This window comes from Myodes glareolus, chromosome 12 (assembly GCF_982192425.1).
Source record: "Myodes glareolus chromosome 12, mMyoGla1.1, whole genome shotgun sequence".
NCBI classification, from domain to species: Eukaryota; Metazoa; Chordata; class Mammalia; order Rodentia; family Cricetidae; genus Myodes; species Myodes glareolus.
In genome coordinates this window covers 33356576-33384562 of record NC_142037.1, presented here as the reverse complement: position 1 = coordinate 33384562, position 27987 = coordinate 33356576, and the positions used below count along the sequence as shown (strand labels likewise).

The following is a 27987-nucleotide window of genomic DNA, read 5'->3' as shown; positions in this document are numbered from 1 at the left end:
CTATGCAGTTAGCTCCTGCACGGCACCATCACGAATAACTGTGGGAAATGCAGAAAGTGCTGACGTCCCAAAGCAAGAGCAGACACAGCCTGCCAGCGTTCCACACCGTTTATTGACGCGGTTTACATACAATCTGAACCCTGCAGTTCCCAAGCACACTGTGTTTACAACTTTTGGCTCCTTCTGCAGTCTAGGTCTGTCTGCAGAGGACCATTCAGTGAATGAACACAGTTTATAATTACTGAAAATAGAGTGCAGTGAAATGAGTTAAATATAATTTAGGCACATATTGATTATGAAAATAGGTATCTCTCAATACAATACTTCTCTGTCTTGGTAAAAATAATAACGCAAAGAAAATAATTCATTTTCAAAGTTGCTTTCCTTTCCCTGTAAAGAAGCACTCTCCTCCCGCTGTGCACGTGAGCTCTTTACTGTGAAGGAAAGCTTTGCATATGTAGATAGAAGAATAAGCTACAGAATAATGAAGACATGCCACTCTCCTGGAGGAGACAAGGTCACCTATGACGATTCACTACCTCAAGCTGACAAGTCTGGAGGACCTCGAACCCATTTGGACACAGCTTATATCCCTGCTCTTAGAAAACACATAAGGACACTGGGACACCCACTAAGAAGGCCCTACTGCTGCTGTTGCACAGATAATGACTCAAGAAAACGGGACTAAAATTTCATTTAAAAACAAGACAACAGAAAATATTTTTTAAAGTTTAAGAACCACAGTTACTGACTGATAATGCAGCTTATACTAGCCAGATGTTTAATTTTTATTCATAATTTTTTTGGTGGCTATAATCAAATCATCAGTTTAGATTTTCTTAGTTGCCACTGAAGGGTTTTAGCTGCAATTATCTGATGCTGCGTTCTCATAGGCAACTCTGCAGGATTTATTCATACTTTATAGCTCCAACTGCACGGAGTTTAGACTGGATATCTGTTTTAAGCCGGTCTTGTATAAGCCACTTGGCATTACATGACCTGTGCTGAGGATGCAGCTTGGTGTTTTGGCTCTGAAGTATCTTCCTCTGCTTGTGATAACTGAGCACGAGAACTGGACTAGTGAATGGACAGAACAGCCTAACGTGGTACAGCATGGAACTCGCCCGTAATGAAGCTGAGGCATGCTCACTCACTGGACAGCTGCAGCAACTGGTGGATCCTTTGCTCTGCTGTAGATATACAAGGTCTTTCCTTCCGTCCTGTCTCAAAATGTGAGAACAGAGTACAGCTCACATTGAGCTTCGGTTTTCTCTTACACAGTAAACATTCTAGAAATGAATCTGAAGAGAGCCATAGGGAGTCTCGCCCTCACCACATGCACATGATGACCAGCGTCTGAAGAGGGAGGGCATACTAAAGCTATTTATAAACCTGAAGAACTCTTCAGTTTCCAAGACGTTTAACAATTTAAACATCCTTACTGCATCTAGGTGTTCAATAAATATATTTGCATATATTGTGCTTTTCATAAATTAAAATTCTCAAATGCATCTTAAACCAAGATGGTACTTCCACACAATGCCTATATAAAAGCAAATATAATAGATACTACTCCTGGTCAGAAACCAGACAAATGCCCCAGCTCCACTCAAAATGCTGCAGCATGATCTACTTTCCCTATTTCTAGAAACAGATTGTTCTTCTGTTACAGTCACAATGTGGGAGAAATTCAACTGTTTCCCCTTATGCACCTCTGGGAACAAGCATTTGCCTCTAATTCCCGGACAATGTTATCTCCTCTAGACAAGTCGATGGATGGAGAAATAAAATAAGGACACGTTTCCATTAGGGACATCTTCCTCCAGCTCTTGTCACTCTCATCTGACACTCTGGGACATATGTAATGGTGTCAGCATCTCTTCAAATATGGCACCCTTCACATTGGAACCTCTTAGGTTGGCTTCTTGGAGGTCACACCCCGACAAATCACAGTTCTGTAAGACAAAGCAAGACTCATGGAGTTCAAGTGATTTAGGATCAAATTTAGGTCCCCATAAAATGATTACTGGGCATGGCAGGACAATATTTCCAAGTGTTCCCATTTTTGAAACACTTCTACTAATGCACTGTGGTGATCTGAATAAGAATGGCCCCCATAGACTCATATATTTGAATGTTTAGTCAACGGGGAGTAGAGCTTTTTGAAAGTATTTAGGAGGATTGGGAGATGTGGCCTTCTTGGAGAAAGTGTATCACTGGGGGTGGATTTTGAGATTTGAAAAGGGCATGCCAAATGCATGTTCACTCCCCCTACATCCTCACTCCCACCGCCCTCATCGCTGCTTATGGATCAGGATGTAGCTCTAAGTGACTTCTTCAGCACCATGCCTGCCTGCCACCATGCTCTCTGCCATGATAATGGATTAAGCCTCTGAAAGTGTAGCATGCCCCTGGTTCAATGCTTTTCCCAGTATTCATGGCAGCTCACAATCACCTCTAACTCAAGTAAGTTCTAAGAGATCCACTGAATGCCCTCTTCTGACCTCTATGGGCAACAGGCATGCATATGGCATATGTAGCAGGCAAAACACTCATAAACATAAATAGAAAGAATGGAAAGGACTATACTAATGATGGAAGGTCAGTTCCTTTTGCCTTTAAACAAATTTGTTGCTGTGATCCTAAGAACTATCAAGAGATCAAGGTTAAAAACCCCGAAATGTCCACAGTAGTCTAAATTTTCATATACAATTCTATCTGTCATGTGTTCAGTAACACAGCTACCAGATACATGTAGCTATTTAAATTTAAATGAATTAAAATGAAGTAATTTTCTTTAGAATAGTGTCTCAGTTGTACCAAGTTCAAATGTCCAACAACTAAGTGGTTAGTTAGCCACTGGACTTAACAACACAGATCCAAACACCCTTCAGTGCGGGAAGTAGCATTTGGCAGTACTACATAGACAACAGCCACTGAGCCAGGTATGGTGGCTCACACCTATGACTCCAGCACTTGTGGGGTTGAGAAAAGAAAATCATATATAGCCCAAGCTATATGATGAGTAATAACAAATATGCAAACAAACAAGCTACCTAAATCTACAAATCAAGAAGACACACAGGTCTTATGAAAAATAACAGGCAAAATTAAAAATCTCAAACTGAGATTCAAACTGAAGATGATCCTAAATTAAAATGGGCTTTTTTTCTGAACCTAATCTTAAACCCAGAAATGATTTACATTTCTCAAGTAGCTCAAGAAAGTCCACTAAACTCTGTTTGGCATTAAATTTATGAAAAACTTACTATAGGTTTGAGCAAGATCCAAGAAAAGAGAGGTAAATGAAATCAAGGTCGACAGCACCTCATCAGAAACTGGCACCTGCCACTTAGGTAACAGGTCAGACCTAACTCCGAAATCAAAATCATTCAACAAGCAAATGGCTCCCATTGCCCCATTTCTTGGAGGGGAGAAGAAGTGTGGGGTTTTTACTGTTTATTCCAGTCTAGGTTTACAATCCCAGCCCTCCCACTTCAGCTAGGATTACAGGTATGAGTCTCCATGCCCACCTTCAGAAAAAACAATCGAAAGAGCAATAGCCTTCCAGCCACCCTGCCACACCAAGTGGAGCTTCACAGCCAAGTATTGAGCTTACAGTAAGCTGGCATGATCCCACCAGCAATGCTCATCATTAAAATCCCCCAGAGACCGGAGTCTCACCTCCAAGTCGGTTCCTGCTAAAGTTGCCCCTCTGAGATTACAGTTCTTCAATTTTGCATTTTTTAAGGTGGCAACTCGCAGGTTAATTCCAGTCATCTGACTTCCTTCCATATCCACGCCTTTCAGATTAGCACCTGCAAGAAGCAAGTTTTTGGAAGAGTTTAACCTAAAAATATGTTAACCACTGAAAACAAAAGTACAAGATTATTTAAGGGAGGGGAATGAGACAAGACCCCACAACTTTTGGAAATAAACTTGAAATCTATCTTTTAACCGACTTGCAATATAGATTTCATTGGTGGCAATTTATTCTCTTACGGCATAAAATAAACTGTCTGAACAATACTTTTGAGGAGAGAAATCAACCTTGTCTTTTAAAAAAATGGCATTTTTGTAATACGCCTCTGTGAATTAATGTTCAGGGAGACCACAAGCACCATGTCACCTAAATTCAAATAAATAAAGTACCCAACTCACAAACAACAAAACCCTCATGGAGTATTAAAACCTGACATTACACCGCAGGACAAACTGAAATTCTTCATTTTTGTCAACATAAGAATATTTTATTCCCTTCCAAAGTTCAGAGGTTGATATTTAACTTTTCAACTAAACATCTGTGGCGTTATTTCCTGTGTCCTGGGTGCTGACAGTAAAGTGATTCTCCAGGTCTGCCCTCAAGGGAGGCTCCGCCCACAGCCTTCCTGCTTCACCTCTAACTACAACTTTTACTAAAGGGCTTCCTTCAGGCAAGAGTAGGCAGACAGGTCCTCACCCTCTAAATTGGCTTTAAGACCGGAAGGATCCTCAAAATTACAGAGCCTCAGGGATGCACCTTCAGCGTTTGAGCAGAGCATCTTGACTCCCTGGAGATTTGCACACTGTGAACACAAGAGTCCCGGCTATAAGGGTTAAACTTGATAACATCTGTGCAAGCAATAAGAAAGAAATTAATAGGAAAAGACCCAAGTCAACGCATCTGCAATTAGTTATTTTCTGTTTTTCCTGAAGACCGCTTTAATGAAACCCAGTAAGAACTGAGAATTTTTCAAAGAATTACAACAAATGAACAATGGCATATTCACTGTACATAGAACAGGAGTCCAGAAGAAGCAGCTATGTAATCTGAACTATGACAGCCTATTTCTGACTTTATAAACAGCCCTGAACATCACAAAATCATGTTCAAAGTGTAAGTGAATTGAGGACACAAACTCAGGGGATGGAGTTCTCTTCCTAATCATGAAAGGATTAAAAAAAAAATGAAATTCTTGGTGTCCCCTTACTTCAGGAGCAAGAACACTACTGCCACCATTGGCCTCGTTATTTATCTATATAACTCTAGTCACCTGTTTGTTGAGTCCTACTGTATCAACCACTACTATATGGCAGTGCAAACCTCAGCACAATGCATAATGAGAGCAGAAAGTTAGAAAAATCATGTGTGAGTTTTAAGTATTAAGTCATTGCCTTCAAGGCCTGAACTCTATGAGGTATTGATTAAAATGTCTCTGTAAAACTAACATTAATATAATTCTTCACAATTGTGACGATCAAAACAGATGCTCAGTGTATTCAAATTTACAGTATAGAATCCATATAACTATTCTTGTCTAAAACCCTAAGACTGATGCATAAAAGCACACTCATCAAGGAAGAAGCTTGGTTTGCAGGTGCGGTTTCACTCAGCTTACAGTCCCTTCCAGTAACAGGAGACAATTAACTTATATTCCTATATTTCACTTTATCAGAAATATATATTTTGGCCTTCACATCTACTATTTAAGGTAGGCACAATGAGAATCTTTAGTCCTAGTGTATAGAGAACATTATGGCTCAATCACAAGAACACCTTTATGAAATAGATCTAAAAAACAGTTGTTTTGAAATGATTAACTCTATCTTTATCATTTTCTGTTCCTACCCAAACCAAGCAGCCTTCCAACATTTCAATAAATGCTAACTCCTTCAAACTTGTCTTTATGCTATTAGTCCATGCTTTTGCCTATTATGAAGGACCATTCAGCCTGAGGTAGACTAGAGAAAGGAGCAGTACCTAAAATGTGTATTTGCTAATTTTTTTTTATTAGATTTGACACAGAAGTTGTAGTAAACAGACTGAACTAATGAATAAAATCAAGATTATAATAACTCAAAAAATGACTATCAAAAACAAAACGCTATACCTGGTTCAATTAATTAATAAACAGACTAGAGTCCTGAGACGAAGAACTTAATTTATTATTGGTTCTGTATGTATTCTCTAATCCCAGAATAACCCACGTAACTAACTACATACATATATAGACATGCATATATATATGACAAATTCTCACATATGTATAGAGAAAAGAGCACCATCGAGATGCTGACTTCCAGAACGTCCACCACATCCACTTTGGACCCCTCCTCCAGATACTTTTAGTCATTACCTTTCCCATTCACAAATGAGGGTCAGTGGATTTCACGTTCTTTCTGGACTTACATATAAGTTGCCAAATAATACAAGTTCTGAAAAATTTAGTAGACGACTTTGGGGTACTCAGGACCTCATCTCAGGATTTAACCTTTTATTCATATCACAAAGGATATGAATAAAATCAACCCATTCCCCTTATAGACCCTCCGGTGTCAATCACACGGTCAATTATCTGTGTTGAAGTAAACACACAATTCCTGTTTTTGAGAATACTCAACAGCCTAAATTTCAATTTTCCTTATAACTAAAGAAAGATTCTTACGTCGAGCACTGATCCAGACAGATCAGCTCGTTCAAGATTAGCACAGCAGAGATTTGCGTGTGCGAGGTTGCAGCGGCTTAAATTGGCCATTTTGAAGTTAATGTATCGAAGGTCCAAACGGGAAAGATCAGCACCACTGAAGTTTAAGCCCTGGAATTAAAAAGCAGACTGTCAAGATGCCGGAATCGTCTGTCTGAGCTGAGTTTAATTACTGGAACTAAGCACCAAGATTTATAGAAGCCTTTGGCACATGGAGCTTATTATCAGCATAAGCAAATGGAACTGAGACTACATGGCACCCATGGCTTTCATGGGTTCTCACAGAAGAAACTTTATCCCCACATATTAAGATAGAGATGGCTACACTACACTGAAAGGTGGACATCCTAAAGAGGGGCCATAGTCCGTCACATACCTGCTGACAGCGTTATTGCGATAAACTAGATAGTGATCACTTTACTAATTCTAAAATCCAATCCTCTTATTTAAGGGGGAAAAAGATACATGTTGTGGTGCCTTCAAAATCTGTAATGCTTTAAGACACAAAAGTTTCTGCCACTGACCAGCCACATACATGGTAACTGTGCACATAACTTAAAAAACTGCTGCAATTTCCACCTTACTCAACGACTCCTATGTGAAGCAAAATTAGACAGTAAAAGAGGCTATTCCATCTCTTCTGCACTAGCCACTTCAGAATTAAATCAAAGCCACAGCTCATAATTGAACTGCATCTTGCATTTAAAGGAAAAAAGGACACTCAGAGGACTGCGGAACTGCTCTTAGATTTGTGGCTATGCACAGGCCATGAAGTGAACAGTCTAGGTGAGTTACCTGGCAGCGCAGCTCTGACTTGGTTGGAGTGGCCAGCAGAAACCGAACAAATTCCTTTCGGGATATTGGTGAGTGGTCCTCTGGTGGTTGGGAATTCTTGAGAAAGATATTTAAAAAAAAAAAAATCAATGAGGTCTTTGGAGTTACACTTATGGTAAGTGTAATACTGATCAAGATTTTAAAAAATGTCTCACCTTTATGGCCACTTCTAGGTGTTCAATCAGTGAGTCAATACCAAAAAACCTGGCTTCTTCTAGCACACCTACCAAAATACGAAGTATGTGACTTTCACACAGGACAATTCATTTTGACATTTATATAACATTTTTCTGTTAAAATCTCACAATAGTGTTGAGAGTCCACAAGTAGGCTCATTTGCACACACACATATATATATGTGTGCACAGGTGGGTGAAAACCAAAGGACAAGCTCAGGGTCGCTCATCAGTCAGGTGCTTATTACCCTTCGTTTGCAAATGCCTCTTATTTGCCTGGAACTTCACCCAGCAGGCTGGGACAGCTCTGCAGTGAGCTTCTGAGGACCCCCCCCCCCCATCCCGTCTCAGTTCTTGCAGGGATTACAGCTCAGCCTGCCATGCCCAACTTCTTAACACACTCTAGTTAACTGAACTCGGGTCCTGACACTTCCAGGGCAAGCACTTTACTGACTGTCCATCTCTCTAGTTAAAGAAGTAGAAGCTTGGGCAACAGCAACAAGTAATCGTGCTTTAGAATGCTCCCACAGAATGTTGAAAAGTATTTTAAAAACAGGTTTTTCTGAACTAGATTTGGATATAATATCATTAGTCAGGATGGAGAGGTAGGAAGATCCAAGGTCGGGGGTAGTCTAGGACACACAGTCCAGTCTGGGTTACAGAGTGAAACTCTGAGGAAATAAAACAACAGGTTTTTCCACAAAGAAGAAATGCACTACAATAAAAGCTTGGTATATGACTAGATTATGCTGTAGTTAAGTAGGCCATTAGCAAAAATCTTAACTCTATATACTCCTAAAATAACCAACTGAGTGGTGCTTTTAGTGTGAAATCCAATTAAAAATATTTCATTTGTTTTTGATAATTCATCTATTTTATTAACAGAGTAAATAAACCGGGTTTGTAATGAATATCTTAATGAATCAGAAAATAATACAAACTGTTAGAGTTTAAGTCAAATTCATGAAATAACTCAAAATTGTAACAGACACTTATACTTCTTTATTTCTAATAGTAAAAGGGATTTTATGCATTACACACTTTGCTCAGCATGGTTAAATAGACACACATTTCCTCTCATTAGAGTACAGATTAGCTTTATGCTCCAAATGAGGACTGTTACTTGGCTAGCTAAACTCACTCAGGAATTACAAAACCAACAGACATAACCCCACCCGCCCTTCAGACTGTAATAAGAAAGGCCAAGCAGTTAGCTGGGAGGAAGAAAATAATCTCTTCTGGGAAAGTCAGTCTCCACTTCCAGCCATACAACTGAGGGGCAGAGCTTAGAGTGGCACACACTGATAAGCAACCTGGCGTATGTTCCCTGCCCAGCCTTAGGTGCACACTCACGGGGTCATCTGTTTCCTGCCCGGCCTTAGGTGCACACTCACGGGGTCATCTGTTTCCTGCCAGTCTTAGGACACACTTGCCGAGTCACATGATCCCAGCCCAGCCTCAGGTGCATGCACACAGGGGTCACCTGCTCCCTGCCCAGCTTCAGGGATCCTCTGCATCCTATTCCCCAAGGGGCAGTGAGGTATGAATCCTTAAAAAAAAAAAAAAACCCTAAATAATGAGGTTCTCTGGGACCTCACTCTCAGTTCACCAAGACCTTTTGTGTAAATCAGACCCTCTTGGGGAATGTGGTATGGCTTCCTTTCTAATTATAGGTTTAGAATTAAAAGCTTTGTATACATAAAACGCCACATTCTGACAGCTGAAAGAATATCCAGTCTATTTTCTGCTAGTACCAGTAACACCTGGGCTTGAACTCTAGCTCCATTACTCCATTTCAGTCTCAGAAAAATTACTGTGGATTATTTTTAAAGTATTAGATGACTTGAGGGAACCTGGAGACATTCTAAAACTGTTTGGGTGGAAACTACATGTACTTAAGATGATGTATAGAATGCACCCAGGAGCGTTCCTCACTCGCAGACATAGAGGATAGCTAACACAAAACAGTATCAGAGGAAGTGGTGTGATCGTGTGACAACTACTGACCACGAGGATCTAAGCTTTGAAACTAGCTTGTGGGAAAAAACTGGATAGTTGGGAAAGCAGGGTACAAAAATGCTAAAACTTCTGTAAGTGGAGTTTAGTAAACAAGACAGCCTGAAGCTCTGAAGACCAGACCGGTAGGAATGCAGATAGTGAAGGCCTGATTCATGAGACTTAGCAGTCCACTGGAATTAGAATAAAAGTCACTCATATTATATTCTGGCAAAGAATTTCTATGATCCAAGAATCTGAGTGAGGCTGAGTTTAAAAACAATGAACTAATTAGTCTGGTGGACAGCATTTCAAGACAGTATAACATCCAGACTGCATCCCAGGCAGCTGGCTACTCAGCCTGGCCTCCACTTGAGAACTGGAAGTACAAAACAGAAAAGAAGATTTGAAATCCCAGAACTTTGGCCAGAAAAAAAGAATGTATATAACTTTGTAGATGAGGAGGGCAGCTTGATAAAGAGATTAGCACCATCTCAAAGAGATCAAGTACTTTGATAGTGGACATCTCAGGAACTGACTCACCCACCACAGATCAAGGATATGAAGGTCTGACTTCATTTGAAAAACTTTGCTTTGAGAAGATAAGTACAGTTAGCAAAGTGTTTTTTCAGATCCAGCCAAGCAAGTACTCAGCACTCACTCTACGCCATAGTCTAAGGCAGTGTTCTCAACCGTCCTAATGTTGCAATCATTTAATACAGTTCCTCATGTTGTGGTGAGTCCCAACCATAAAATTATTTCCATTGTTACTTCATAACTGTAATTTTGCTACTGTTATGAATCGTAATGTAAATACTTGATATACAGATAGTCTTGGGTAACCCTTGTGAAAGGGTCGCTTGACCCCTATGGGTTGCGACCCACAGGTTGAAAAGTACTTGTCTAAGGAGACCCAGCTAACACTTGAACTGGCAGCAGATATCCACATAACACTGTTCTTGCATGAATATAAAGTGCAAGGATTCTAGGGTCAGAGGTTTCTGTCCAGATTACAAAAGAAGGCAGAGTTAGAGGTACCAGGAACATAGAATTGCCTGGCAAGGAAAGCTACCAGAAGTGAGCAAAGTCAGTCCAAAGAGAGGCCACGGGCAAAACAAATGGTAAGGTACAGCAGGGAACACTTAAACCTTTGAGAGTTCACATTATATTCCCTAGATGTTGCCAGACATAGGGCTAAAGGATTTAATATCTGCCTTGCTTGGTTTGGTCTCATGCTTGAAAGAGAAATGTTTATGAGAAATCTCCTAAAGGCTCAAGTATCTGAACACTTGGTCCCCAGCTGGTGGTGTCATTTGGAGAGATTGTGGAGCCTTGCTGGAGGAAGGCTTTGAGAGTTTATAGTTTGGCCTCATTTCCAGTGCACGCTCTGTTCATGTTTGTGGTTGAAGATGTGATCTCTCAGCCTCCTGTTCCAGCTGCCTGCTGCCATGCTTTCCTGCCATGAGCCACGATGGATTCTCCCTCTGGAACTCTAAGCCCAAATCAACCTTTTCTCCCTTCTCTAAGTTGCCTCAGTCATTGTCACAGCAACAGACGAGTAACCAACAGAGCCCCGATCCTCTTCCCAATGCTTCAATTCTTCTCTGAGAATAAGGGTGTTTATTCTGTGCCATTACATCTTAAATGTATGCAGTTTTAGTTTTGATTTTTTTTCAGGACCTTACCACTAATAGATTGCTCTGAGTCTCAGTAAGGACTCAGATTTGAGCTTCTGCACAATGCCGCAACTGATAAGACTATAGGAAGTTGTGAAGTTGGACAATGAATTTCGCATTAGGAGATAGCAATAAGCCTTTGGGGACCCAGGGCAGAATGTTACAGCTTCAAAATGAAAGGATCACACAGACATAAGGAGTGAATGTTGGTCTGCTGTTGGTGTTAGTATTTTTGGAGGTTCTGAAAACAGGAACTGGGGCATTGTTGGAGTATAGTCGGTAAGGTATAGCTTTAAAAGAGATCTAGTTCCCCAGCCCCTCCTTACCCTCTGCTTCCTGTCTGCCATGAGACTTAAGAACCTCTTCTAGCATATGCTCCTACTGTCATTATGTCCTGCCAATCCACACGGAACTAAGCAACTACAGACTTCACCCTATGAAACTGTGAGGCTCTTTAAATAGTGCATTAGTCATCTGTCACTGTTGTGTCCAAATACTAGACAGAAGCAACCTAAGGGGAGGAGACACTTATTTGGGCTCACGTTTTCAAGGATACATTCCATCATGTAAAGAGCACAAGGCAGCTTACAGGATGGAGCAGTTGGGTCCAAGTGCAGTGTGTGACTTGTTTATATTTCAGGAGCAGACAGGAAAGAGCTGAGCAGTACTTTCAAATGCAATTCCCAATGGCCTAAGCTCACCACTAGGATTCCACAGCCTCCTGAATCAGCATTACCACATAGGAGCCAAGGGTTCAAACACAAATCCGTGGGGGAAGCTTACACTTAACACACAACAAGTTGTCTCCCTAGATGTTTAGCCATAGGTATGCAGAAGAAACTATACAGATGAGCAATCATATGGCCCACAAACTGCCATGCTCCCCCACAATACTGGAAGTACAGACACTGGCCAAATTTATTCACCTGGGGAGTACTATGGCTTGGAAGATGAATGCTCCCCACAGAGCCATAGATAAAAGCCTGGCCCCTAGGGTACTAGTATCAGACAGAGGTGTAGACCCATAAAAGGTGGGGTCTAATAGCAGGTCCTTAAGTCACTGGAGCCATACCCTCAAAAGGGATTGTGACCCAAGTCTCTCTGAGAATCAAGATATTAACGTTGTGTGCTCTACTACGCTAAGCTACCATTTGCTGTCCTCACCACATGCTGGGTCAGTCAAGTCTACCTGACCTCAGCTTTGACCTCCAAAACCACAAGTTAATAAGTCGTCTCTTTATAACTTAGATGCCTCCTGTATTTTGTTTTTGTATAACAAAGCCAACTAATGCAAGTTCTCAGATACACAGTCACTACTCTGTCTCTAGAAATTTCAATACTGCTAATTCCTATATGCATTACATAAAAATTATTGGGTTTCATCTAGATGATGATGAGCCTTCACAAAAACCCTGTGGTTCAGGCAGGGATGAGAGAATCTTAATATTCATTTGTCAAAAGAGTCTTAGAGAAATTTGCCCCAAGTTAATTTTCTAATAAATTGCAAAACTGAAACATTACTATCATCAAGATCTAAAAGCTTTGTCTTTCTTTTTGACCACACTACTCAGTATACAGAAAGAATACAAACTTATAAAAGTCCCTTGTGATAGAATTTAAATCTACTTAGAATCCAAATGAAAAAGGTATGGGCTAGACACATGATAACCGGACAGAAAGACAGCCTATCTGTACCAATACCTACACACCCATACTCACAGCACTCACACACGTGTGAGAAACTTACCCAATAAGTTAATGCCATCATTTACAATGAGCTGTCCGTGACGCAAGTAGTTCAAAATGGGTTCAAAGTACTCGGGACTTCGGTCAATTAAGAAAGCTCCTCTATGATCTTGCTTATTTCCCCAGACACCTGCGATACCATTTTAATGAAAAAATTTCCCCCATAAAAAAGTCAGAATTTGTGGAAGGAAAAGAAAAAAAAAACTCACATAATATGTCATCAAGTCTTTACTTCTATAAAAATTATTTTACTCCACTCTATAGTTATGGCATCAACTGAGATAAAAAGGGCCAGAAAGGAAGTGAGAATGTGTTTACTCACCTCTGTCCTTGAACATGTGCGCCAGCATACTGTCAGGCTCTTTATTCACTAAAGTGCTCCTAAGAATTCAGGGAAAAAAATTGATTTCTCCATGTGTCTTTATAAACAAACATATTTAAGTCAAGAGTATACTTGAGTTCAGCTGTTCTCTCAAAAAGATGCATGCTATAACCTGGTAGGAGTAATGCTGGGAAACAAAAATGTGCAGTAAGTTGCCAAAATCTCTTCTAATCTGGCAATTCCTTTGATTTAAAGCTGCATTATATCTTTTCATTTAAATACTAGCAAGACATTTTATTACAATATTCTTGACCTTATATTGTCTGATAGATTTAAGTTGTTGATTCTAGAAATACTGCTAATTTCTACATGCAATCAATGTTTCTTACGATATCTAAAAAGCAAATTTTAAAGCTGAATTGATGCTTTATGCTTTCTCTGGAATGAAAGGTTAACTTCATTTAAAGTTTTTTTCATAAAAAGCTTTCTAAAAACAGTTTCACAGCACATAATATTCTTAAGCATTTGAAAATCTTATAAGGAAACAGTACATAGTCACTTTTACTCTTTTTACACTTTAAGACACACATAGCACGCACACACACACACACACACACACCCCTACCTTGTTGTTGTAAAGTATCGCCCGCCTACATTTAATGTCAGCCAGTCTGTGTGGGATCCTAGTAATCCTCCAGGTGGTTTAGAATCTGTCTGAGGATCTAGAGATGACATGTAAAAAAAATAACAGAACTATTAATATTGAAGCTTCTGGGAAGACAATGAAGTAATTTCTCAAAGCAAAGCCATATAAGATACTTTGGATAGAAAGTACCCAGACTGTGACAACAATGCGACCAAAGACACAGAGTCCACCTGTCTCTGCCTCCTGAGTGCTGAAATTGAAGGCAGGTACTGCTATGCCCAGCTAAGACCACACATTTCTGATGCTACAGTTAATGTCAGAACAAATAGCCAAAATAAAAAAAGTGTGCATCAACAATTTTTACAAAGGCTTTATTGTAAAACTGACATAAATGGACATATTTAAAGTTTATAATTTGATAAGGTTTGATGTGGTTCAACATCTGACTTTCAGGTACAGAGCCATAAACTGTCAAAGCTTACAAGATGCTGGAGAAAACTGGTCTCAAAGACTCTGGGAAGATTCTACTAGAGTCTTAAATGTCAGACAGTCAAGCACTGGAGAGAATAATATAGGTACTGAAGGCAAGCATTAAGTATTGTTGGAGGACATGTCAATGGAACTCAGGAAGAAGAGACAGCATACAATGGATGTACCTTCTGACAATATGGAAATACAACCATTTCTAACAAAAAGAATGCAAGCAGCTATACAAAAAATGCTAAACTGTTGGCAGACCCTATTGGTACTGAAAATTATTATTCCCTGAAAACCTTATGTGGTTGAGTGGGATGGAGCAAGAACAGTGATGTGATCCCCTCGGTCTCTGCGTTCCTGGAAATCAGGGTTACTGATATAGAAGGGAATAAAGTCAAGACAGAAGAGGGAAGTGAAACCTTCTAATCCTGGATATACCCTGAAAAATTTAGTATGAACCCATGAGATTTTATATCATATTTCATGGCATGAACATATCATTTTATAAAATATGATAAACTTCATAGCGTAATCATGTAAATTTTATCTCTAGCCATCAAAAGTCCTTTTAATAACTATAAACCAGACTGAACCTTGAACATGACATCAAGTCATAACCATAATGTTTCAAGTCTGTGACAGAAAAGAGTAAGATGAACACCTTGCACACTAGAGCATAAAGAAACCATAGACTAAACAGGTTAAGTTTAAAGACAAACAGGTTGTCACTGGCAGGCCAGCAATGAATGCGGTGAATAAAAAACCTATCAACTATTCTTAGGCTTAAAAAGTCACAGAAGGGGGCCGGTCCTGCAGACCCAAAGCGGCAGGATCTCCAAGGCAGGGTAACAACAGGATATCCAAGAGGAGGCCCAGTGAGGGCCCAGCATCGATGGTGTTGCAGAAACCAAAGGCCTAGAACCAGACCAATGACTCTTGCAATTAACACTGGCAAGAAAAGATTATGGACAAAAAGGTTTACAGCGTGACTCACTGTAGCTTCCATGATGATTTTTTTTTCCTTTCTTTTCTTTTTTCCTTTTAAAATTTTATTTTTGATGGGGGAATTGCAAGGGCAGAGAGCAGATACAACGAGATGGGGAAATGAATGGGAGATACATGATGTGAAAGACACAAAGAAGAAATAAAAAGAAAACTAAAAAAAGAAATCACAGGAATAAACAAAAATCCTAGTAAATTTTGTTACCTTTTTCTTTCTTTTGGCTTTAGGGGATAGAACCCAGGCCTCCATACACGGCAGACACTAGTTCTATTACTGAACTAAACCCCAGTCTAACTATTTATTACTTGATGAATAACTTTTTATTTCTAGTATGCAAGTAACTAATCAAGTAACCACTTCCTGTTAGGCCAATGGAGAAAATATTTGCTCAGTTTAAGGTGGAGACAGAAGAGGTTACACGGTTATTTTGTGGCTGGTTTTTTGTTTTTTTTTTTTTTTGAGACAAGAGTCTCACCACGATGTGGCCTTGGTTGGTCTGGAGCTTACTATGTAGAACAGGCTGGAACTCACAGAGATCTACCTGATTCTGCCTCCTAAGTGCTAAGACCAAGGGCATGCACCACCATGCCTAGCACACTTACTTTTAATGTGGCTACTACCTGAAACAAAGCCTTATCAAATACAATGACTATGATATTTTTATTTTATTTTTTTATTCATTTCTTTCATTTTATATACTAGCCCCAGTTTCCCCTCCCTCCCCTGACTGTGATTTTTTAAATGACTTATTTATTTATTATGTATACAGTGTTCTGTATGTATATGTGCCTGCAGGCCAGAGGAAAGCACCACATCTCGTGACAGATGGTTGTGAGCTACCATTTGGTTGCTGGGAATTGAACTCCAGACCTCTGGAAGAGCAGCCAGTGTTCTTAAACGCTGAGCCATCTCTCCAGTCCTGACTGTGATATTTTAAAAACACTTAAACACACACCCATGGGTGACTATAAGGACAAAATAAATAAAGCACTGTTTAAAGAATATTTGCTTACTCATATATTAGGTCTTTTCTTTTGAGATATTCAACTATGTATGCTTTCTTCCATATGAAAGGATAATGGCTGAAGTCAAGTCATGTTTTCACTGTTAGGATCTGATCAGTAGTAAAGGACTGTCAAGCACTATGCAAGGAATACATGGTTACAAGTTAAGTGATATACGAAGAGAAGTTCTAGCAATCACTATCAAAGAAGACTTTTAAACAGTTCTTTGTAAAATCAAAATTATTTATCATGTCACAAATATACAAATCTAACAAATCTTAAAGACATGTAAAGGAGGAAATATATACACTAGAATATAATTCAAATTGTTAAGTGTAATTTGACATAAGCACAGTGAAGAATAAAAAGGTGAAGATCTGAGGTTGGTCATCATAATTTTTCATGTTCAGTCACATAGCTCCTTGTAAAGTACTTACCATCTCGTGTTTTTACTATGGCAAATAAAGTGGAAATTTAACAGAGTCACTTACCAATAAATGGTTCTCCTTCACATACAAACAACACATCATCATCCCTGGGAAAACCAAAATTTAAAAAGCCATAATCAAAACCTAGAAAGCACATTAAATAGTTGAGGACTAACTGAACTACTCCTTAAGATTATACAGGTAACAGTCTTTGTCACCAATCTACCTACAAGAAAACTGTTTACAATGCTCTGTTTTATCCTGACTAGACTGAAATTCAAACACGATCAATCCTGTATATCAAAGTGTTTTTGAAATCGAAAAAAAAAAACAGAATTCACTATCATATTTTGTGAATGTGGTCTTGTATAAATTGAAGAATGTACTATTTTATGTCCAAAAGACATACTGAAGACAAGGCAATTTTTGTTTTATTTTAGTTCTTTACCCCCAAATAAAGTCACTGAAGTGCTTTCTCAAAAAATTAGCAGCTTAGAAATTAAAATAAGCTGTGATATTAAATCCTGGGAAGATGAAACCCTAAGCAACTCTAACACCTACTCACTGCATGTCTACCATGACTACAATAAAATGTTTCTGGTCACCTACCCTCTTGAGTGACCAGTGTAGTCTCCTCCCAGGCCCACTTTGCACCATCAGTGTAACTCAATGTCCAGAGGCACTAGTGTGAGCCAGAAAACACTGTGCAAGTCTTGGATACTTCTGACACAGTCATATCCATCTGTCTTACAAGAATCACTTTGTGGCTCAACATAGAAATACATTGGCTCTTTCTTGGAATAGAATTTGATTGAAAATTAGGATGTTGTATATCATGCAGTTATGTTGGCCAATTATCCATGGAAACTGAGATAAAGAAAAAAACTAAGAAACTCTAATTTATTTAGATTTGCATTTCAATTTGTATTTTCTACTTGCTTACTTTGCCAGTTAATGTTTCTAGATTAGTATGGAAGTTTGTCCTTACAGACAAAAAGCAGCCGATAAACTATGACCTGGACAAGCTCCTTTACATCTCAGATGCTCAGTTCCTTGTTTAAAATGAAGAAACTAGAACCAATTGCTTTCAAGAAATCTACTATACTGAAGGGTCAGTCTGCCCTGGAATCAAGTGCAGATTCATCTTCACATAAAATATCATTTAAAGCATCATGGTCTTCACACCATAAATTTAAAAAACTCATGCTTTGCCAACCCATGCTTTGGGTAATCCAACACAAGCAGAGCCATCCGACTGCTGGTGCGGTCTCTACCTAGAGTGTCTCCTTTATCATCTTTGTGCTAAATGACTTCCCTGCCTGAAAGTCATCTCATACTTTGAAGAATGAAGTAAACTTGACATCTATTTTAAGCAATAATTTACCTGAGACACTGGGAAAACACAAAAGCAGTTTTAAAAAAGCTATACTATGGAAAACCCCGCTGTTATCTCTAGTTAGAATTTTTTAGTATTTAGCATCAGTTCCTTGTGATATTTATAATTTTTTTTAAAAATGAGTTTAACAATAAACAAGTGCACGTAAGAGGTTTTTAAAATTTTGAACTGCTGTAAAGAAGAAATTGCCAGTGTCATATATGACCAATGCAGATTGTCAATATGCTGAAATATACTAAGGGTTCTCTATCTAATCAACAGACTTTGAGTCCAAGAGACTTAAAATTTCAAACAGCTAACTCCAAACAACCACTTGGCAAGACCCAGCTTTCTTAGGAACAACGCAACTATTACATAAGCAAAACAGCATAAGAGCAAGAAGCTAAGGGCACACTGTTGACAGCTTAAAAAGGTGACGTTTACCTGATCAAAGCAATATCATCAATCAGTCCACCTTTCCCATTATAGACACTGGTGGCTTTTATGCCGAGTTTACTGCTGGCCACTGAAAGCAAATCAGACAAAGTTCCATAGACAGCAACCACCTGTGAACACACCAGATTAATTTGAACAACATATACAATGAATGTCATCACTGACATTATAGACCATCACACTCCATACAGATTAAAACATCAGAAGATAATGTAGGAGATTTTCAGCACTGCCTGATACTTTGTGCCTCCCACTGTAGAAACCCAAAACTAGAGAATAAACCCCAAGGAAGAGACAAAAGAAAGACTTTGGAGTCAGACAGAATGGAGGACACATGGCCCACCAAATCAACTCAGCAGGGTGCATATGGACTCACAGAGACTAAAGTGGAGAGCAAAGGGCCTGCATGGGTCTACATCAGGTCCTCTGCATGTATGTCATGGCTGGTAGCCTAGTGTTTCTATGAGACTCCTAACAGTGGAAGCAGATGTCTCTGACTCTTTTGCCTGGTCTTGGGACTCTTTTCCTTCTATTGGGTTGCCTTGTGCGGCCTTAATACATAGGTTTTTGCCTTGTCTTATTGTATGTTGTTTTGTCCTGTTTCGTTGTTGTCTCTTGGAGGCCTGCTCTTTTCTGAAAGAAAGTGGAGGGGGAGTAGGTCTGGGGGACAGGGCAGGTGGGAGACAGCTGGAAGGAGTAGAGGGAGGGGAAACTGTGGTCAGAATACACTGTAGGAGAGAAGAATATTTTCAACAACAATAATAATAATAAAAAAGAAATTATGGCCAAACAAAACTAATCTAGAATCTTAACATTCAGTACAAATTCTGATGAGTCTGGGACTTAAATTTAGATTAGCATTTTCCTTTTTTATATTATTTATTTATTTATTATGTATACAGTATCCTGCTTGCGTATACACCTGCAGGTCAAAACAGGGCACCAGATCTCATTAAAAATGGTTGTGAGCCAGGCAGTGGTGGTGCACGCCTTTAATCCCAGCACTTGGGAGGCAGAGGCAGGCAGATCTGTGAGTTCGAGGCCAGCCTGGTCTACAAGAGCTAGTTCCAGGACAGGTTCCATAGCCACGGAGAAACCCTATTTCAAAAAACAAAAACAAACAAACAAACAAAAAAGGTTGTGAACCACCATGTGGTTGCTGGGAACTGAACTCAGGAGCTCTGGAAGAGCAGCCAGTGCTCTTAACCTCTGAGCCTAGATTATCTGTCAACTTGTTACAAAGTCTATGCTTGTTGCTTTAATTGGTAATTTAAAAAAAAAAACAGTGGCATCTACCTTAGTTTTATGAGGAAATGAGTTAATGCCTACAGCTTAGTAAAGTACCTAAGCATCTAGTATTATGTTAGTCCTTATTATGTTGTTCTATTATTATTATTCCTATTATTAGTAGTATTCCTCTGAAGAAATGGCTATTTTTGGAATAGGAATGGTTTAGCATGTTACTCACTATATCAACTATCATAGAAAAGGTAACAACTTCCCATCTCATTAACTTTTCAAAACCTATGGTTTCATGAAATTCAGTTTTTAGCATCTAGCATTCTGAACATAACACTGCTGGGAGGGATAATAGGCAGGTGTGTCCTGCAGTGAATCGGGCAGGGTCTAATAAATAATGTAGGCAGCTCCATTAGCAAGGGGCTGAGAATTGGTCCACACATGGATTCTGTGCTCTGGTCAGCTCTTACTGGCTTCCTAATGGCTAAGATAACCCCTGAGGGCAGCACTGTCAGCCAGGGTCTCTGAAAGTTAGAAATAAAGAAGACAACTGTAACACAGAAGGGCAAACACCACCACAGCATGCAAAATGGCTGGGAGAGGAAGAGCACTCCTCTCCAGAGCTACACCCTCACCCTTGACCCTAGCGCACTAGAAATTTTCTAAATCCTTCCTTTTCTCCTCTTCTGCCTTTTGCATGGTTTCTTTTGCCTGACACCCCCTCCTTGCCCTGACATCAACTTTCTCTCTGCAGTTCTTTCATTTCTGTTGGCATACTATAAAATGGATACAAGAAAAACACATTGACTTAAGTAATCTCCTAACTTAAATGTGAGACATTGAAATTTATGTGACTTAGTTTTCAAAACCCATCAAATTAAACTGCTGTCCACTTCCATATGATTGAATTGGTTTTTCCTATGCCTTGGTTGTTTTCTAATGAACAGAGAGGCCACTAACCATACTCCAGTGCTACATTGATTACATGAGAATATTTAAATTTTAATTCAATAAGCTTAATTAAAAGTAAAAAAGATTTATTACACTTATACAGATGGTTTTTCTGCATGTACATCTATCTGTGCATTAGAAGAGGTCATTTGAACCCATGAGACTACAGTTATAGATGATTGTGAGCCACCACAGGTGCTGGGAATTGAACTCAAGGCCTCTGAAGGAGCAGCCAATACACTTAACCAATGAGCCATCTCTCCAACCCCGTTTAAATAGAAGTTTAAAAAGGCAGTTCATGGGCTGGAGAGACGGCTCAGGGGTTAAGAGCACTGCTTGTTCTTCCAAAGGTCCTGAGTTAATTCCCAGCAACCACATGGTGGCTCACAACCACCTGTAATGAGATCTGGCGCCCTCTTCTGGCCTGCAGGCATACATGCAGACAGAATACTGTACACATAATAAATAAATAAATCTAAAAAAAAAGGCAGTTCATAGCTGCACTACTTGTCTGTCCAACACTGAGCTGCCCACCCCCACAGACTCATGCTCCCATATTCAACAGCACACATGTGAACTTTCCACAGCCACAGTTCTACTGGACAGTGCTGTTCTAAGCAGCAGGGTAAAGTACACAATGCTGAAGCACCTATTTCACCCAGGAAACAGCAACTGTACTAAGTGAGGGCTTGGCTACTGCCAACTATGGTGCTCTGAATAAGAATGATTCCTATAGGCTCATAGGCTTGCACGCTTTGTTTCTAGCCAATGGAACTGTTTGGGAAGGATTGGGAGGTGTGACCTTGTTAGAGAAAGCAAGCCATTGCAGGTGGCCTTCAAGATTTCAAAAGCCATGCCATTCCCAGTGTGCTTCTGTCTCTTGGACGTATCTTAAAATGCAAGCTCTCAGCTACCGCTCTAGTGCCACACCTGCCTGACTGCTGCCATGCTCTCTGCCATGCAGGTCATAATCTCTAACCCTCTGAAACAGTAAGTCCCAAATAAATACCTTCTTTTATAGGCTACTTTGGTCATGGTGTCTAATCACAGCAACAGAAAAGTAATCAAGGTGCCACGTTCCCTGTTTTCAACTTCCCATGAAGTCAACTTTGAACACATGACACATAACACCCCACAACTGACTGGTAAAGCCTAGTCACAGATGGGGGACTTGATAGGGACTTTTATGTTGGCTGGAAAACTAAGAAATCAAGGTATAAATTGAGTTCAACATTTTAGTATCAATAAATCAGTTTGAACACAGCAGCAACATAATTTATTATTTCATCAATTATTTTTCTCTTTTTCCTTTTTCTCCTCTTTCTTTCTGTTGATCTGAAACAGGTTCTCATTCTGTAACCCAGAGTGGCTTAAAATTTACACAGTAGTCCAGGCTGCCGCCAAACCCAGATTCACCCTTCCAGATGCCATAGCAATTACTTTCTAACCTTTCTTCCTGCACTTGAATGTGTTGGCAAATGGCAAAGTGAATGTGTCAAAAGTTGATACTCATTCTGTGAATACCAACCAACTACTCTTGGTACAGCTGATGAGCAGAGCTAAAACAAACAAACAAAAAACAGGAAACAGGGCAATGACCTCAGCTACCGGAGAGTCTGGAGGACTGAGCTGGAGGTCAGGGTAGATGGCATAGTAAAACCCTAGATTAAAAAAATAAAAGACATGTCACCATAATCTTTGAAATGAAGAAAATGAATTCTGCAGTTGAAATGGAAGCCTCTACTTGGCTAAATGTTACATTACTTGCTTCAGTAAACCCCAAATATTTCTTGAATATTAAGTGAAATGTCATTGTTTTCAGGGTTTTGAACTAGGTCACACCTTTTCTCTGTACATCAATTCTATCTAAGTCTTTCACTGGAAGATGAAGTATATGATATAACTGCAATTTAAAAGTACTATTCATAAGAGAATTGAAAGTGACTATCTCTCAATAGTGGAACTACGACTGATTACTGAGAATTTTTAAACATTGTTTTCTAAATTATTATGAAGAGCCTATATTACTTACAGGGACAGGGAAATTTTTAAATTTATTTTATAGCTTCCATGTTCTTGATACCAGTTTTAGAAATAAAATGTGTAGTTGATAATCTAATAACTGACAACCAAAAGATCATTGATTAGAGAAAATAGAATTAATCTGAAAAATTGAAGAGTTCTATAAACTTGAAATTGTCCCTTAAGTTGGCCAATATACTTTTCACTTGGAGGCTTACTCTTAGCATTTGTTTATCAACTTAAAATCATTTGTGCAAACTAGCACCAAATGAAACTGGAATTATACTGTAACAGTAATATTTTAAACATATATGTGTTTAAAACATCTATGTGTTTTATGTAAACAAACTGGAAACCAAGTTTTTAAAGTATAGCAATGGAAGCCAGACATGGTGGGAGTTATGCAAGCCAGACATGGTGGCACACACCTTTAATCCCAGTACTTGAGAGGCAGAGACAGAAGGACCTCTGTGAGTTCGAGTCCAGTCTGGTGTGTGTGCCTGTGTCATTGTATGTGTGTGATACCCAAAGAAGAGTGTGAAATTGCTGAGAAAGCTTAAACACTGGGTACATATTTTTCTTTCTGACTTTGCTGTAAAAAGGCAATGGAACTCTTTTATCCAAAATATTGGACTCAAATTACTTGTGGTTTTGGTGTTTTGTCTTTATTTGTTTGGTTTTTGATACAGGGTCTACGTAGCTCTAGCTGTCCTGGAACTCCCAGAGATCTGTCTGCCTTTATCTCCCAAGTGCTGGGATTAAAGGTGTGTGCCATCATATTCAACATAACTTTAAAAAAAAAATGCATAAACTTTACTAGTTGAATGCCCCTACTCTGAAATGTCCTCAAATCAGGATTTTAGATTGTTAAGATTAGAAATGCTCAATGTGAGGCTGGAGAAATGCCTCAGAGGTTTAGATTACTGGCTGGTTCTTCAAGAGGTCCTGAGTTCAAGTCCCCTACACGGTGGTTCATAACCATCTATAATGAGATCTGGTGCCATCTTCTGGCATGCAGGCATCCATGGAGGCAGAACGTTATATACATAATAAATAAATAAATCTTAAAATAAAAAGAAAGACATGCTAATGGGTGCTAAGCTTATTTTAGTATTCATACTGTGCCTAAGCAGCCAGGCCCTTATAAAATGAAAGACTGTTATCTTCTTTAAGTGTGTGATCCTTCCTTACGTAGACCTGAAGTTTCCCTGTCACTGCACCTGCTTTAAGAAGTTCAGCACCTGTGGGTGGTGGTGGTGAAGCACTCAGAGGCAGAGACAGTTGGTTTTGGTAGGTAAATTCAAGGTCAGCCTGGTCTACAGAGTGAGTTCCAGGACAGCCAGGGTTACACAGAGAAACTCTGTCTCAAAAACAAACAAACAAACAAACAAAAATAAAACAAAGTCAGCACCAAGAATGTTAGCGTTTTGTGGAGCAATAGAGAAGCATGTCTATTAAAGTTCACCGTGACTATATTATACTATTCAGACACACTTCTTTCTTGGTTGGAGAAGCCATGATGAGGAAAAGCTATCTGACAGTTGATGAACTGGTTGCTATAACAGTACGAACTTGTTATTGATGGCACTAACACAGGATTACTCAGAACCACATGTTTTATTGAGATGTCTGAATCCTCATTTCATATTCTTAATACTCCCCTTTACAGGGAATAGTATGAGATCAAAGGAAACGGGAAGCACAGTGTAGGCATAACCGATCTTCCTGGAGCCAACAACAGCCCCCTCGTCCCCATGATTCAAACAAGGCAGCGTTCTGGGAGTATAATCTTCAAAGCCCATCAGCAGAACAGTTTGGGCTTGTGCTCAGTCAGCTGTGTATTTATTGAATCGTAAACTGTATGCTAATGTCAGAAACGTTTTTCTAAACGAGGTGAGGATTTTTATTTACTCAGATGACAAATTAGCCAGCAGGAATCTTTTAAATAATGTATTACTAAATTTAGTGAGATTCTGCTAAATATAAGATTATCTTTAAACAATAAAGGTTTTTATTCTTTTTCTTGTGTGTGTGTGTTTAGGTGTGTCTGCACCTGTATGCACACACGTGTTGAGGCCCACAGTTGATCTGAGGAGTCTTCTTCCCCTGCTTGTCACCTATCCATTGAGGCAGGCTCTCTCAACTGAGCCAAGTTTGCCACCAAGGCCAGCCTAGCTGGCCAGCTTCCTCCTGGGATCCCTCATCTTTGCCTTCAGGGGCTGGAATCACTGGTGGACTCACACAAGTTGCTTGTGCAATGCTTTAACCCCTGAGTCATCTCCCCAACCCATAAAAACTAAGGCAAAGGGGAAAAAAACCCAAGGCCATTTGCCAGCATGTACAGGAAAAGACTCTCACGTCTTAGTAATTAGGATGACCTCCTCATACCACTGGCTAATCGTTCGAAGAACAATATACCCTAAGGAAGAAGTTGATTATTAATGCTAGTTATTAAGTAAAACTTCAAATAATTTTCTTAAAACATGGCACTCTTTAGCTTTTGAGATCCTTTTATGTTATTATTAATATTGGCTTCAACCTGCAGTTTCTTTGCGGTAATGTCTTAAAGTCACTTGGCATAACTAGTGGCTAATTCAGTTCAGACTGAACGATGTAAATCTCCACTGTACTTGTAGGCTTCTATACATCCTGTGTCAAAGAGAACCACTGGTGCTGGCTATCAACCTATTCACACGTGTAGGCCTCTGTTCTGGAAGAAAACAAGACCAGTCTAACAAGTTCAGTGATTGGAGGCTCCCAGGCTTTTCCAGATTAGAAAGGACAAGTTTTAAAATTACTTTGTTTTTAAATGAAAACATAAATAATATACATTCCCTCCCTCTAAATCCCAGTGGGTCATCTTCCACCACCCTCCATGGTATTACAGTTTACTTAGGAAAAACCAGCTGCCAGCTCTTTCATCAACACTTACAAGCATTTTCAGCTACACAAATAGAGAATGCATGTTGATATCCTGATGCTTGCTGATTAGATGTGTGCCTTTCTACCTCATGGACCAGAGCCACAAAGCAAGCAGTAACAGGAAAACACATTTGGAAAAAGAAGATTATTCTCTTGCCTAAGGGATTAAAGATAGCAAGCAGGTATGTCAGGAGACAATCTAAATGATATATTCTACTTTATAGACAGGACAGCAAACTATTTCCTGAGCCTCCATGTCATGTTTACGACAACCCTGACTAAATATAGTTGCTATGTGTATGCTACATATCCGTCCATATACATATGCAGGCAGTATTGTGATCTTGTCAAATAAGAGTCAGTTTAATATTTTTCCATCAAGGAAAATATTAAAATTAATTTTTCCATCAAGCCAAAAGGAGAGGAAGCAGCTTTAGAACATATATTCTTTAGTTTAGTAGAAAGGACTAGGGCATAGTTTCTCTTAAATATGAAAAGCTAGTAGTCTTCGGTTCAGACTTTATCATCTTTGTAAAGCCTATGCATGCACAATTATTTCGTACGTGCTTTCCCCAATCTTCTGAGATGAAAAGATTTTTTTAAGTAAATACGACTTAAACTGGAAACCCAACGCTTGAAACTTTTTCGAAGTTTTTAAAAAAATTTAAATAAAACACAAAGAGCCACTCCCTCCATTTGTGGACAATGAAAGTCAGTGGACTCAGAAAGAGGTACAGTAGAGGCGAGGATTTAGAAGGCCCTCCAAAAGCTTCGAAGCTTCGACTGCATGGAGTCGAACACAGACCAGCACTGGCCAAAGTGCACACACTACAGCTGTTAACACTGGATAATACTAAATCAGTAACCACGCAGAATTCAGTTTATGAAAACCAGCCAGCTACAGAGCTGGTTAAGGAAAAGTTAATGATCAGAACTGATAGGGCCTTTGCAGCACGTACTTCGGAAGCCCCGGCAGAGCTCAAGTCATTACTATTTTTGTATGAATAGCCAATCTGAAGGAAACAAAGTTGCAGAGCACAAACCTCACTGCGGTTCAGATTTCCAGAGTCTGTTTATTCAAAACTGCAGAGGAGTTCAAAAGCACCCTCCTCCCGCTTAATGCTTCTGAATAGTTATGCTATGTATACGTGTAGGAATTAAGAGTACTCTGGCCATTAATAGAGTGGGGACCAATGTACCTTCAACTGAAACTTTAAAAGCCTTCATTACTTCTGAGTCTTTAAACAGGCTTACTTATGAGTCGGGCAGTCATCTAACCACAGATGACTAGCCCGCCAGAAACAGCCAACATTTTCCAAAGAATAACTTTCAAGGGTGGGGCAAGAGGCTGCTGCAACATCGGAAAAATATTTAGCACCACGCCCTCCACGGAGGCCTAAATGCAGCTAAGGCTACTGTCAAATCAAGTCATTCTGGTCTGCTGTCACCGTCCTTTAAGTGACCAGAACAAGGCGGCACAATAAAACGTGCACAAAAGTTTTGCACGGTGGCAGGGAAGGGGGGCCCGGGCACCGTGAAAGAGGAGGGAAGCATTCCAGATCAGTCCCCATTCTGAGGGTGTCACTCAACTGTCCCCTAGAGTTTCCATCCCCCGACCAGGGCAGGTCACCCGCCACGGTGATCTCTGCCTCCTCCCGGGGTTGAGCATTACTCAGCACCGGTAAGGGCAGAAGGGTGCCGCAGGAAGGTGGACGGGGACCTCGGCCCGCCGCTCAGGTGACAGCGGCGCCTCGGAGCTCCGGTGGCCGGGCTGCCGGGAACTGTCGGGAACCGAGGAGGTCCCCGGGTCGCGCCCCCGTCGCCGCTTACCTTGCCGTTCCTTGGGCTGCCGTTTAAGAACAACGTGACCCGCCGCATCGCGCCGCCCGCGCCGGGTCCTGAGGGAGCCGCCACCCTCGCCCCCGGCCCGCCACCCGCAGCGCTCCGCGCCCGCGAGACCCCTCCCGCCTCCCACCCGGACTCTCCGCCCTTCGCCACCTTCCTGGTCGGCCCCACACTCCTCACGCACGCACTCTCAGTCCCACACCCCGGGGTTGGCCGATCCTCCTTCCCACCCCGCCCCTAGGCTCCTTAGCCTGCTAGCGGCCCTTCCCCCAACCGCACCAAGACGGACGTTGAGCAAGGCCAATCAATACTCGGAGTCGGTCAGCATTCAGCCAATCAGGGTTCTGCGGAGGGGTGGGCTCAGACTAACGCCAGGCGACGGAGGGAGGAAAGAGAGGCTGAAGAC

The 27987-nt window shown here is 40.2% G+C and overlaps 1 protein-coding gene across 2 annotated transcripts; it reads right to left on the bottom strand.

The window, feature by feature from the left end:
- Positions 1-93: 93 nt before the first annotated feature.
- Kctd9 (potassium channel tetramerization domain containing 9) lies at positions 94-27719 on the bottom strand. 2 transcript variants are annotated; one of them, XM_048422231.3, is made up of 12 exons: positions 27567-27719; positions 18591-18712; positions 16835-16878; positions 13839-13935; positions 13214-13272; positions 12893-13021; positions 7454-7521; positions 7260-7355; positions 6426-6575; positions 4460-4565; positions 3685-3818; positions 94-1955 (listed from the first exon to the last, which is right to left on the bottom strand). In XM_048422231.3, exons 1-12 carry the CDS (start codon positions 27612-27614, stop codon positions 1839-1841), a joined length of 1170 nt encoding a protein of 389 aa, XP_048278188.1. In that variant the 5' UTR covers positions 27615-27719; the 3' UTR covers positions 94-1838. The 2 variants fall into 2 exon arrangements, with proteins under 2 accessions (XP_048278188.1, XP_085554800.1); XM_085698674.2 differs by lacking the exons at positions 16835-16878; positions 27567-27719.
- Between the last annotated feature and the right edge of the window lie 268 nt (positions 27720-27987).

Excerpts from the sequence above, each read along its gene's own strand:
- Kctd9 (XM_048422231.3), bottom strand. The coding sequence starts at position 27,614 with ATGCGGCGGGTCACGTTGTTCTTAAACGGCAGCCCAAGGAACGGCAAG. Across the intron at positions 13,273-13,838 it reads CGATACTTTACAACAACAAG|GAGCACTTTAGTGAATAAAG; the intron begins GTAGGGGTGTGT and ends CTGAATTCTTAG. Across the intron at positions 3,819-4,459 it reads TCTTAAAGCCAATTTAGAGG|GTGCTAATCTGAAAGGCGTG; the intron begins GTGAGGACCTGT and ends TGCTTCTTGCAG.